Source organism: Anabrus simplex, chromosome 1, assembly GCF_040414725.1.
Source record: "Anabrus simplex isolate iqAnaSimp1 chromosome 1, ASM4041472v1, whole genome shotgun sequence".
Taxonomy (NCBI): domain Eukaryota; kingdom Metazoa; phylum Arthropoda; class Insecta; order Orthoptera; family Tettigoniidae; genus Anabrus; species Anabrus simplex.
In genome coordinates, this window is record NC_090265.1 from 1,445,453,457 (window position 1) to 1,445,468,035 (window position 14,579).

A 14,579-nucleotide genomic window follows, 5' to 3' on the forward strand; every position below is an offset into this window, starting at 1 on the left:
TGGGGCTGGGCCTTCTTGTTGTTGTTGTTTGAGGTCTTAGTTCGGACGGTGGTGGAGGCTGGTTGGGCTGAGGGCCCGGGGTTGTTTACCTACCGTCCGTACGGGCTTGAAATTTAAGATGCCTCCGCCTGATGGGTGCTGGTTGTCTGAAGGACCTTGTTTTCGGCCCTTTGTGCCAGACGGGCCTGCGGGACCTGAAGGGTCCTTTTTACCTGAGGGGCCTAGGTTCTTTTTGCGTGAAGCGCCTGAGCCTGAAGGGCCTGCTTGGGCCTTAGGGTTGCCACGCTTGTTACCCTTTGGCCCTTGGCCTTGATGGGCGGCTCGTAGTCCCTGCGGCTAGGACAGTCTTTAAAATTGGCCGCGTGTTTTCCCCCGCAGTTAGCGCACTTGGAGCACGCAGGGTCGTTGCCGTGCGGGCAGTCGCGGGACAAGTGGGAGGCGGCACATCTGCAGCATCTGGGTTCCAGTCGGCACGCCGCCCCTGGATGGCCATGCCTCTGACACACTCCACATTGGGGACCAGTGGCTGGGGGGGGGCGGTATGGCTCGACTGACACCAGCATGTTTGCGAGCATCCGCATTTTCCGCAGATTGTCCGTGTCTGGGGTGTCCGCATCGGCAACTGGGAATAGGTTGCCCTTGGCTGGCCTATTCCCTGCTCTCATCCGCACAACGGAGAATGCGGGGATATCCTGTGCTTTCAATGCAAGCTGGATTTCGTCCGTATTACTTCCGTTAACGGGGGTCCTCACTATGAACCGCTTCATTGTGCTGTTGGGCAATACTTTTACAAAATTAATATTTAGCCCTTTTAGCACGCCGATAGCAGTTTCATAGCTCTCAAAGGTTTGCATGTGGAGCCGGATCGCTTCATGCGCATCAACTCTCGGCCTGGAGAAGTAATACTGTCTCTGGTCATGCGGTAGCCTTTTGAGGAGCTCCATTTCGAGTGTTTTTGTGTTTGTAGTGTAGACCGTAAGGGGTCAACCCCCCCACCCCTTACGGGTGACCTGTTTCTTTTGTTGTGGTGGTGGAAGTGGGCTCTGACGAGTCTGCCTCTTGTGTGTGGAGTGCTGGGGTTGGGTTGAGCCGATAGATGTATCGGTCCTACTATCGACTCGGGTACTTGGCTTATTTCTCCCGCCTGCCTGGGCCTTGCGGCTCAGGGGCTGGGTTACTTTCCCTTTCTCTTTCCCCCTCTTCCTTCCTTTTGCCTCCCTGAAGCCGTCACCCTGGTTTCCCGGCTGGGTGGCTGGGACCTCGGGTTCGGTCACCCTGTTCTGGCTGAGTCTCTCTCCCTCGGAGCTCTCAGATTCGGCCTCCTGGGATGCGCCTGTAAGGTCGATCACCAGTGAGGCCTCGTCCGACTCCGAGTCCGAGTTTCCCGCTCGCCCGGGTGGGGGTTGGACTTTAATTGGCGCCATTCGCCGAGTCCGCTTCTTCTTCCTTCCTCCCTCCCTTGTGCGCTGATGCCTCTGCGCTCAGGTTGACGGAATTGGGTCCCGCTTTCCCGGCGTCCGGCTGGCTGACCACTGGGTTGGGTGTGAGGGTTCGGTTCTTGTTAGGGGGAGAGGTAGCCTCCAGTTTGTGTTGGTATTGCTCCACAGTCACTGACTCAGTGGAGGCATGTGACTGTTCCTTCCCGTGCTCGGGTTCCGGCACTTCGGGGCCTAGCTCCGGTTCCCGTTCGACCAAGCACAACGTCACGCACCCCAGCTCGGCTTCCAGGCATCGCCTGCTCTTATTTCGGGGGTCAGCCCTTCGGCTGGCCGACCGAGTGGGGAGCGGCTGCACTGGTATGTGCGAGGTGGCCTATACTGACGGGGTGGTTATTGGAGATGTCGTGGTGGTGGTGGTGCACGCATAGTTGCGCGTAGCTTGCCCCATCAGGTAAACGTTTCCCGTCAGGTTTATTAGCTGTGAGTCAGGGGTAAAGTCTTCTCCCAGCTCCTGTACTTTTCGTTCCCTGCTCTCGGAGCACGCTAGGCGCTGAGTCACCCCCAGCTGTCGCTCGGCCGGGTCATTGACCGGAGCGAGGGCCGGTAGCGTGACGCTATGCGCGCTGGTAGTGTTGAACCCTAAGGACGTGTTCAATACATTACTACTAAAAAATAATATATTGCCCGTGGGGGTTATTGGCGGGGGGCAGCGCTGTGAGAACTGCGATTTGCCCTCCGCTGATGAACTGACGGCTGTAGAGTGAGAGTGCTGTGAGAACAGCACTTCGTTCACGACCGGCGAAATGACGCCCGCTGTTTGGGTAGAGTGCTGTGATAACAGCTGCTCCGCCTTAGTGGCCATCTCTGGAAGTTCTCGGCGATCGATGAGTGTCTGTGTGGTCCCAGGCTAATCGACAAATTGCTCTTTCGAAAGATTGCTCTTTTGGAAAGAATGAGCCTGGTCCCGTGTGTGTAGATGTGGGGAAGAGCTAATGAGAACTAGTGAACGCGGGGTGATCCGACACGAACGGGACCCTGGCTCACGGCAATCCCTGACAAACCCTAGGCACCGAGAGGCGGTAGCCGGTTGGGACGAGTGTGTGTCTATCTCGAAGTTCTTGACTGTCTCGATGTGGGGTGAGTAGTGCATAGCACTACCCACAGCCGTTGAGAGGAGAGAGAGAGCGGAGCGATAGGCACGTAGGTCCTCTCGCTAGCGCAGTCGAACTCGTCCTCTCGTGACTTGCCGCCTTTTTTTGTTTTTTTTTTATACGGGGGGCCCCCGTAGCCCGCTCCCCCTCCGTGACCATCGACTCAATCTACATGGCCTCCGACATGCTATTAATTTCTAAGAAGAAAGAGATAGCAGGGAAGAGTGGGAAAGTGATAAAAGGAGTATCTGCCGGTTTCTGAGTTAGACTCGCTACCACGGCAAGAGTTTGCTTGTGATGATGATGCTTGTTGTTTAAAGGGGCCTAACATCGAAGGTCATCGGCCCCGGCAAGAGTTTGTATTGGTAAGGTAGTGTTGAGGTGTGGTATTGAAGGGTCAGGGAAAAACCACATAGGCAGAAAGAGAAAGAGCCTACATGTAAAACCTGACATTTTGTGATAGCACATGCAAGGATGTAGACTGGGAAAAGTCCAGTGGTAGTGTTAGTTGAGAAAAGGTATCATGTACCAGCTAGCCATGAACCATAGTCTCACCGTTCCATCTGCCAGGGGATCAGTCCGTCTGAGCACTGCCGTGACTAGCGCGGGCCTTGCCGGCTGCGGAGCCATGCGTCGAGTACCACTAGGGTCTGCCGCACCGCACCACCTCCTTGGGGTCCCTCGTACCCAGTCTCCGATCCCGGAGAATGAGGCCAAGCCCGCCGAGGCGGGGGCCTCCTGGAAGGGGGTGGGTCATGATGCTGGGCTTCCTTCCAGCATGGCCCCCCGCGCAGTTGGCGCAAACCGCCGCCTCCTTAAATGTCGCGCAGGCCGTGTAGTGGTGATCACCCCCACAACTGTTGCACTTCACTTGGAGCCCACAGCTCTCCTGCCGGTGGCCCCACCTCAGACAGCAGAAACACTGCAAGAGCTGCTGAGGGGGACGTTTCCATCTCACCTGGCTGCTGCTACCCGCTGAGGTCCTCTCCTGATTTGTTCCTCGGCAGACTGCTGTCCTGGGTTGCGGCTGGGCGGCCCTCTCCTGGTGGGCCGGCGTCGCCTTCTGCTTCCTGGTCCGGCGTCGTCTTCTTCTTCTTTCCAGGGGTTGCTTCTCGGCAGGGGAAGAGGCCTCGTCCTGGTGGCAGGCTGGGCCTGGGCAGCAGTCTCAGAACGCCAGGGGGCGTCCTTCTCCACTGCTGTGCTGCTGTCCACCATCACGGGCGCATTCCTGGCTTGCGCCCGGGTAACAGGCCCTTCCTGGTAGGCCTGCGTCTGCGACCACTTCGCCTTGGTAGGTGGTCGACGATCCTGGTTGGCGGCCTTGTTGGTCTGCGTGTACTTCGTAGAGTACAGCTTTCCAACTGGGGTCGCGCCGTCGCGGCACTCGGGAGTGCCGCCGTCGTACTCGGTCCTCGGCTTCGTCTGTGTGGTTGCCTCCTGGTAGCCTGAGACGTCCAGATGCTCCCTGAGTCCTGGTAGCCGGGCAACCTGGAACTCCTGGGACGCACACTCCTTGTAGACCTTGAAGCTAGCTACGTCATTAGGGCGAATGATGATCGCCCAGGCAGGGACCATATGGCCTATGATCTGCAGGATTGGCTCCCCGATGGACTCCGCGATCGCGTTGAGGTGGTCGAATACTCTGTGTCCCCTGGTGGTTGTCCTCCCCCCACCGGTTGAACACCACCAGCCCCGGGCGTTCATAGTGGGGGGCTTCCATCGTGTAGAGTGCGTCTTGTAGTTTCTCGAAGGCCGCCTCGTAGTCGTGGTCGACCAGTCTCACTGGTAGGGTTGGCTTCTCCATCCTGGTCCTCCTGAAAATAAAGCTCCTGACAAATGCTCTTTCGAAGATGTACTAACAAGTACAGCTGCCTGACTAGTACTGGGAAAGTACAGAGCGCCTGGTGAGGAGAGAGAGAGCGAGCGAGAGGAACACGTCCTTCCACTACGCCTGTCGAACTCTCCTCATGACTTGCTGCACACGCGTACCTGCTTATATAGGCTTGCTACACGTGATTATAGCGTCCTGGAAAGTTTACTGGTAGCAACGCTCTCACAGGCACTTCTTGACGCGTCACTCAGTCAACCCAACCTCGCTTAAAAAACAAAGCCCTCGTATTGGCTATTGAGTGTCTGATGTGACATTGAACGTCCACTTACGTATATCCACATTGATCCACTCCAATTCTTCAGTCTATACTACTTGCCGTACCCCGTGTTTCCAAGCCACTTTGTTGCAACAGATCCAACTGACTTCAACCGTCCTTCCCGATATAGTCGCAGTTTTCCCGGTTGCACAATCCTTACGGCTAGGCCATATTTATAGGCTCTTACCCAAACGGAAATTTATACAAAATATAATGATGCACATATGCAATATTCCCTAACTACACATTCTTCTTATAATATTACGTTTTTACATTCTCAATAAACAAAATTACATGATTTTAACATTACAAACTATATACGAAAATTTCCTAACCTAAAAATTCGGGGATCGTACATACGTACAGTTACAAGGTGGATAGGGGAAAAGGTCCCATTTGAAGTTCTGCAGCAAATCCTGGGTCCTTTGAGCTAAATGGGGACGTGTGTTTTTATGAAAGAGCAGCACTTTCCAAGACAGAAGACCAGGACGTTTTCGTTTGATTGTAGCTCTGAGCTTCATAAGGACCACGCAGTCAGTACCGCTCAGCTGTGACCATAGTGCATCGTGGCAGGTAGTCAACTAGTAGAACACTATGACAGTCCTGAAAGACAGTAGCCATAACTTGGGCCGCAGAGACTGAGGTCTAGGTCATTTTGGTGCACATTAGCCAGCTTTCATCTCCAGTGACAATGCAGGAAAATAGTTGATATCCCTCTCTTTGAAGCATTTGCAAGAAAACTCAGGCTGCTTCGATCCAAGGTTGCTTGTGAGGATCAGTAGGCAAACGTGGGACCCATCTTGCACAGACTTTTCGATATTGCAAGACATCTGACAATATCATTGCAATAGAGGAGCGTCCATTTTCCATACCAGAAGGCAGTTGATCATTATCTCATCAATGCTGATGCGCTGATCTTTGTCCACCACATTCTGAACTGTAACAATGGCTGAATTGCCTGTAGAAGTAAAAGGGCCTGCCGCTGCGCTCGTCACCATACACATTTTGCTGTCCTTCCAGGAACCATGAATGCCAGTGGCAAGCCATTTGGATGCTCATGCGTCCTTCACCATAAACACACACTAAATGACGATGAATATTGATAGCCGTTTCATTTTTCACCATGAAAATGTGAATAACAAAACAGAGATCACAAGTGGACACGCTTTCAAGTGGTAGCTCCATAGCAGCTGGCGCAGTACTCTCGAATGCGGAGCAAGCCCGTGCTGTTGAAGGTCATGCACTGCCACCTTACCCCATTGAAAGTTTACTGTACCAACTTAATTTTGAAACATGTGGCTTGCAGAGAAAAAATAGGGAAACTTATTTATTGGATGACATTGGTCTAAACACCCTCTTTATGTGGATGAACAGAAATGTTATTGTAGCAGGTGACCTCTATTCACCAAATGTTGATTGTGGCGGACAGCTGTATCAGACAGTGACAAAACCAACTAGAGAGTAAATATTTTACATGTGGTGCTGGTAAAACCAGATGAGCTCCATAGAGAAACTGAAGTGATAACTATGCTGTTTTTGTAGTAGATGAAAATAAATGCAATAGAAAGTAAGTTTGTAAAAATAGGACTACAGTAGAACCTCGAAAATTCGAAGCAGCTCTCATTCCCGGAAACATGAAATTCGGTTTTGCATGTTATTTAAATCGTTTAATTCGAAATACGGATAATTCGTAATTCGAAGAATAATGTCTGTCCCGTTACTGAAATTCAGACTTTTAATTCGAAACTGCCTTTACATTTTGAAAAAAGTAGTAATTTACAGAGTAATTTAAATTCAAAATTTTGCCGTGTCATGAAAGAACGCGTCTTCCGGAACGTGAAGGGGTAACGTTACGCACTTTCACCTCCTTCGTCGTGTCTACAGTATGCTTCATATCTGCTATGTTCGAGCGGAATCATAATTATTTTGTATTGGGCGTTTTTAGGACACAACAATATCAAGTAGCAGGCAGTGTGTGGAGAGGTAGAATCCGCAAACACTGGCGATCCCGACAGTTGGCGAAAAAGCGTGACTTATAGCATATAATCAATTCGTACGCACCAAACTATATTGTCAATACCGATGAAACTGCATTGTTTGTTTGTTTTATTTGTTTAAATGCTGATTCCAAACGGACTTTTGGTTTTAAAGGAGAGAATTGCCAGCCCGGATATGTACTGTGTTGCTATGCAATGCACACTGCACACGGGACAGAAGCAAGACACTTCCTTCCCCTGTCATAGGAAAGTTTGAAAATCCACGATGTTTTAAGAGCGTCGGGCACTTTCCATGCCAGCATAGGGTATCTAAAAATGCAGATAGTACAGTCATCCAAAAGATACAAAGTAAAGCATTTGCACAGGGGAGCCAGCATAATTTTTCCTCGTCTTTGAATCGTGTTTTTCTTCCTTTCGTTGCGCGAGGTTATGTTTGTGATTGTTTTATACAAGAGCATTTTTTGAATAATGTAAATGCACCTTGTTGGATAAATTTCTGAAATTGTATTTTCCATGGCATTTGCAAAGTTTAAACTGAGAATCAAGATGATTGCATGCATTAATGGGCCTTAGAAGTACCATGGCGGGAAATCGTACAAGTATAGTCACTGTACTGTTGTAATGTGGATGGAAGCGAGAGACTTTCCCCCCTCGCCATAGGAAAGTTTGATAAGTCGCGATGTTTTAATGGCATCGGGTACATTCAGTGCGTGCAAAAGCATCTAAAATGCATACAGTACAGTAATCCAATGAATAAAGCACTTGCACAGGGGAGCCAGTATAGATTTCTCCTCGTCTTTGAACTTTTTTCTTTCTTTCAATCTCATTGCATGAGGTTATGTTTGCCGGTGAGTTATCCAGTTTCATTCTTTGAATACTGTACATGCACCTTGTTGGATACGTTTTGGAAATAGTTTTTTTCCATGGCATTTGAGAGCTTTAAACTGTGATTCAAGGTTAATTGCATGCAGTAACGGGTCTTAAAATATATTGTGACGCCGCAAGGGTTGGCATTTCTGAAGTAAGTGTAGGCGGTTAATTCGAAATCACGTAATTCGAAGTCCGATTTTTGCATCCCAACGACTTTGAATTAACGAGGTTTTACTGTATTAGGCAATACCATATGTTTGATAAGAGAGGCTTGGGAGAGTTTAAAAAAAAAAAAAAAAAAAAAAAAAAAAGTAATTTTGATCCATGGAAAAGGGTAAAGAGAAATGTAAAAGCCTATGGGATAGGATTAAAGCATTTGCTGAGTAGTGTGAACGATGGTATGCTAAGGAATGGGAAAGACCTACTTACTATAACTGAGAAATAGATTATGGAGGAGATGCAGGTTTAGTAGGTTAGCAATCACTATTTGCTAACACGGCGGGACCACTGTTAAGCAGAGTCTTGGAGGGGGTGTACCAATCCAACCGATGAGACCAAATTACACATCTCGGCGACTTTGCAAATGCACACGGCCTAACAACCGAAAAGCTGCAGTCGTGAAAGCCATTTTAGGAATTGCACCTCCATGGGGAGTACGTATTTTTGAAAACGGAGAATTCACTTCTCCTTTTGCAGGTTAGCAATCATCTGCCTACCAAATGGCACGTCTGCGCGAAATTCTGCAAACGCACATGGGCTAACAACCCAAAAGCTGTTTCTATTCCTGAGATTTTATGATCTGCAGCCGTCAAAGCCATTTTAGGATTTGGGAACAAATGCTCACCGTCTTGATCCCACTAAGAAGCCAAAGGGTTTCGACCAACCAAGTTGCCTTTGGTGTCGTCTCAACAGACTAAGGACTGAACATGGCTGCTTTAACTACTTTCTTTACAAATGGGGTTGGATCAGCCCACCAGATGTAGTTTAGAAATATAGGCGATTGAACATGGCATCCAATGCTGCCCTCTTCATTTATACTCTGGATTTTCTAATAAATTCACTCTCTTCAAATTCAATTCAGTGGCTGGAAAGTGTGTAATTTTGTCTTGTGTCAAATGTATATAGTTTTTAATCTCTATATGACTAAAGACCTATGATAACAAATGTATTTACAAAAAGGTACAAAGGTGTCAAGCTAGAAAAGCTGCTGAGATTGATAAGATTTCTGGGGATATCTTAAAGGCTATGGGTTGGGATATAGTGCCATGTCTGAAATAGTTATTTGATTTCTGATTGCATGAAGGAGATACCAAATGAATGGAGAGTTGCAATACTAGCCCCAGTGTGTAAAGTGGTTAATGCAGGCCAGTCAGCTTGACACGTGTTGTTTGTAACCTCCGGGAAAGCATTCTTTCTGATTATGTTAGACACACATGCAAAATTACTAACTGGTTTGATAGAAGGATAACATAATGGCAAGCATAATTGGCAGTCGTACAAATTTTAGTGAAAAATGGAAGGGTATGTATAGGTACTTTAAGGCAGAAACAAGTTCCAAGAAGGACATTCCAGGAATCATTAATGAACAAGGAGAGTGTGTATGCGAGTATCTACAAAAGGCACAAATATTCAGTAAAGATTGTTGGTTACAAATATAATGTCCAGATAGAGGAGGTGATAATACTAAATATACCTATCATAACTACATTTACAATAAGATACTGTAACCGGAACGCCCGTACTTTAACTGCAGTGGAGAGCATGGGTTGACACCAGGGCGTGTACGGTCCATGCTAGGAACTTACAGAGAGAAGGGTATTTGAATTTCTTTTTTAAGTTAAACTTTTGGTTCATTCAAGTTAAACAGAGTATATCACCTTTTAGAAAGTCCAAGCAGCGGTTGGAAGATACGAAGTCGGCGTCGGCGAATTCCGCGTCTTCCCACGATGTCGGCATCAGCGATGTTCCACGTTGTCAAACTCCTTCCCCCTCACCATGGATCTCCTCTCAGCACCATGGCACGTTATCCCACGGCGGTTGACAGATCTTTAAGTACCGGTGACAATCGGGATCGAACCCGGGAGTCTTCACACCTGGTGATAGTTTGAGTGCAACATGGAATAATTAAATTAAAATTTATTTCCACTGAGATACCATGAAGGGGGTAGAGGAGTGTGTAGGCATCGCACAGAATGTCAATGAAATCTGATACGACACTTCTCTACCACACTGGACTGAATATTATTACACGACACAGTTTGTAGAATCTTGAACCTTTTCTGATACTAAGGCACAGTGTAGCAAAAATAAATTAAAGCACAGTTCTTGTGAAATAACTGTCATTAAGGCACAGTCTGACGAAGATAAATTAAAGCACAGTTTTTATGAAAACACTGTTACGAAGGCACTGTCTTATGAAAGTGAATTAAAGCACAGTTTATGCAAGTCAATAACAATTCACAATTATTCACTCGAAGAAAGAATTACTCGAGCTTTTCCTGTTCAACACACAAGCCTATTGATGACTCGATAGTCAATAAACTCCTACCTCACACAAAATAAGTCATAAGTTATCACTTTTGACACGTAGAAATTTTGACACAAACACTTGTACTGTTTAACACGACTATCATCGGCAATCTGCCGGGCAGAGTAACGACCTCGAAGAGATATCTACGGCTGACCCGCACCATGGCAGCTGGGAGTACATGGAGATACTGACTTATGCTAGAATAGTGCGAGTCGTTTATATCCCCATGCCGGGCCGTGTGGTTACAAATTCAACAATTTTCCACCTTCAATTACTCAGCTATCCTACTGCTGATTTTGATGAAACTTGGTAAATTTTCTTTTGTTATTAAGGGCTACACGATGATGTAATCAGAATGTTTATGTATTATTTCATTCTAGAGATAATGAAATGGAAGGAATGGAATGTCCGATGGCTACGTCATCTGTCCTTGGCTGGCTTCTGGCAGTGATCAAGTTGCACGCATAGCTGCTACATCCATTACCCACGCACACAGCGGTCTCTTAAACTTCCCGTACAGGTGTTGTTTCGAGTAGCGCTAGAAACACTTTGACAGAGAATGTCGTGGTGACATTCCCATTTCAATACAAAAGTTGAAAACTAGAAAAGCGGCTGGAATTGATAAGATTTCTGGGGACATAATTAAGACAATAGGTTGGGATATAGAACCATATCTGAAGTACTTATTTCATTATAGTTTGCATGAAGGAGCTATACCAAAGGATTGGAGAGTTGCTATAGTAGCCCTTGTGCATAAAGGAAAGGGTGATAGACATAAAGCTGAAAATTGCAGGCCAGTCAGTTTGACATGCATTGCATGTAAGCTTTGGAAAAGCATTTTTTCTGATTATATTAGACATGTTTGCGAAATTAATAACTGGTTCGATAGAAGGCAGTTCGGGTTTAGGAAAAGCTATTCTACTGAAGCTCAGCTTGTAAGATTCCAGCAAGATTGAGCAGATATCTTGGATTTGGGAGGTCAAGTGGACTGTATCGTGATTGACCTGTCTAAGGCATTTGATACGGTAGATTGTGGGAGACTGAATTGGTTGCTGTATTTCTGGAAAATAGATCTCAGAAAATTGGAGTATGCGAAGCTTTATCTGGCTCTGTAATAATTAAGAGGGGAATTCCTCAAGGCAATATTATTGGACCTTTATATTTTCTTATATATAGAAATGATGTGAATAAAGATGTGGAATCAGAGATAAGGCTTTTTTGCAAATTATATTATTCTGTATAGAGTAATAAATAAGTTACAAGATTGAGCAACTGCAAAATGACCTTGATAATGTTATGAGATAGACAGTAGGCAATGGTATGTTGACAAACGGGGTTAAAAGTCACGTTGTGAGTTTCATAAATAGTGAGTTTCAATTATTGCGTTGATGGGGTGAAATTTATTTTTGGGGATCATTGTAAGTACAGTACCAGTCAAATGTTTAGGATCACATGAAGAAATCACGAAATGTCATCTAGAACCTAAAATTGTGCCACTAGACCTCTGTAATTTTCTTTCTGATATCTCACATCTAATAGGATATATGTCGCCTGATTTCATTGAGTTAGTTCAAGTACTGTAGAAGTAATGAACTTTTAACTCTTGGAAGGTCACAGCAAAAAATCAAAAATTTTGGTAATATAATATATTTATACTAAAATGACCCCTAACTATTGCTAAGTCTCTACAAGAATCTTGGTGGTGATACTTGACACCAATTAGAGGATACAGTACATAATATTTCCAAAAATGTTGACTTTCTGATGTGACCTTACAACATATTTTAAAATTGTATAACTTATACAATACTTGGCGTAAATCACTGAAATCAGGCGATGTATATCTTAAGGACAGGAGCATAATTTCCATGTGATTTTACACAAAAGAGTAGTAGTATGAAAATGTTGCAGAAGTTAGGCTTGGAAGACGTGGGAGAAAGGAGACGAGCTGCTCAACTAATAATTATCTGTATTTGAATGCTCCAAATTGCAATATATTGGTACCAAAACTCAAATATTGTAACTGAAAACAACTGTAGCCATAAATAAATAGATAGGCAAATAGTCATAATAAATAGGGTTCTCTTCCTTGTAATATTATACATTTGGTCAAATGTAGTTGCAGTTAGTAACATTATAGACATTTTGCGGCAATGTTGAAAGATGATACATGCAGCAATGTGGCTATTGACCTGTGCTTATTGTCACGGTGCATTGTGCATTGAACACGTCATAGTGGAATCCAATCTCATTTTAATGTTGACTGGAGATGTATGGAGATGCTTCTTGTCCGTATCAACTGTCAAGTCTAAAATATTATTATTGACTTTTATGACTTGTGTTAATAATATAATTATTTTCTATGGGGTGCTTTCCAATCATTTTCAACATTGCAAACAAACGTCATAGCATAAAGTTACAAACCACTAGTACTTGAAGTTAATCATTTCATCAAAGGCGTAATTTTACATGAAAAAGAACTCTACAGCCTTTTTCAGTGATCATATTTGAGCTTTCCTACTAGTTTTCATGCAACTCAGAGCATTCAAATAGGTAAATGCTTCCCTCATAAACTGTATGTTTTGAGCCGTCAGTGGAGAGATGAATAAGCTTGAATGAAGTGTTTCACAGTAATTTTTTGTGCAATTCAGAGCATTCAGATACTTCCCTTGTAAACTGTATGTTTTGAGCTGTCATTGAAGAGATGCCATGAAATGATGTAAATAGAAATTAGGTTGAATGAAAGTGTTTCAATGTATGAAAGATCATAACATGAAGATAAAGTTGGAATTCAAAGGGAAAGGAATTAAGGATGGAATAATTTGCCAAGGGGGGTGTTTGATAGATTTCAAGCTTCTTTGAAATCATGTAAGAACAGTCTTGGTAAATTGATGATCTTCCACCTTGGTGTCAGCCCTGAATGCAGATCAGTGGTGATTGATTGATTGATTGATTGATTGATTGATTGATTGATTGATTGATTGATTGATTGATTGATTGATTGATGGTACAGATTATAACCATTAACTATTGTCTTACATTCACTTCAGGAAAAAGGGAGTAAACAACCATACACTACGTAGTCTCTTAAGTAATAGTTACAACATTAACATTTTTTTTTATTATTTTCCCTTTGTTTCAGAATGTTGCTCCTCAATTGCTGTTTATTCACCAAGGACAGACAGATATTAAAGAACTTCATTGGCACCCTCAGCTGACAGGAGTTGTTATAAGTACTGCACTTAGTGGTTTCAATGTATTTAGAACAATTAGTGTATAGTGTGAATGAGTTGGAGTGTTTGTCTGTCCAATACATGTAAGAAGATCTGTGATTACAGGGTGTAGGGGAAAGTTATACTGAAAATTTGAGGTGTGTATAAGAAGTGTATTTGCTATAAAATAGTACAGCTGTCAACGTCCTGTTATTGCCAGAAGGACAAAAGTCTGTTTCTGTTTATGCATCACTACATTTGGCTGATGGTCAAACAACTGATGTCTGTCTATAAACACCAAGTTACATAACCAGTTTGTTCCGACCTTATTCCAGGTATTGTATTGTGTTGTAATAGGTCACTCATCCTTGTGATTGGAGTGACTCACCATACAGATGCGAGCTATACTGCAGCATAGTCTTACCTATTCTATACATACTGCACCCGTCCACCTCCCGAGTCCCAGACTAGCATTTATCTCAGGGGTGTCGGTTCATTATTTAAGTCATCAAATATAAATATAGCGGCATAAATGAACACGGGAATGAACGGAGCAATTTAAAATTAAAATGGGGAAGGCTCGATTGTAAACTTGAATTTAAGGACTCCATGATAGGACTAGGAAGTGACTGTTAACTTTAAAAAGGGTCTCATCTAACTACAATAAAAAGATTATGAGAATGGTTTCCTTTGAAATAATTTGCCAGAAGGGGCAGTTTATTACGCCATCCGACGTACGAAACTTTGATACATTTGGCAACGATATTTAAATTCCCACACATGTTACATAAACAAATCACTTGCTATACCGCAAGTGGTATCAATATGTTGCTGGGTTGCTTCTGAAAGAAATTACAAGTGGAGTATAACTTACGGATCGATTCCATTTGAATCGAACCGTTGTTCAAGGATATAGCTTCCTTTTATCAGGAGCCCGAGCATAACGCATGTTACGGTCGGCTTCTTGATTTAACTAAGATGATGTACTCCGCCTATATACATTTTTCCGAGACCGGTACTCGGACTGGGTAATGTTTCTCGTGAATTACGAAAAATGGATTACACGGACAGTTCCTATCTTACTATGTCCAGCTGATGCCATACCACTGAATTAGCATTTACATTTTATTTACACATGATCTGAGATGTTACAAAGTAGCCTCAGTAGACTACTGCCACAGATGAGATAACGAGAAGCGGTGGGAAATACCGTGACAATGACCTCCCCTCGCA

General features: G+C 44.6%; 1 protein-coding gene across 3 annotated transcripts in view; it reads left to right on the forward strand.

The window, feature by feature from the left end:
• Window positions 1-13,954, forward strand: part of l(2)09851 (WD repeat-containing protein 1 l(2)09851) — a 194,839-nt gene extending 180,885 nt beyond the window's left edge. The window contains exon 7 of one of the 3 annotated variants that reach the window (XM_067137931.2): window positions 13,277-13,953. In XM_067137931.2, coding sequence (XP_066994032.2) covers window positions 13,277-13,414 — 138 coding nt within the window. In that variant the 3' untranslated portion in view covers window positions 13,415-13,953. Of the gene's footprint in view, window positions 1-13,276 lie in introns of all 3 variants that reach the window. The other 2 variants (XM_067137928.2, XM_067137930.2) reach the window with 2 other exon arrangements.
• Window positions 13,955-14,579: the final 625 nt, after the last annotated feature.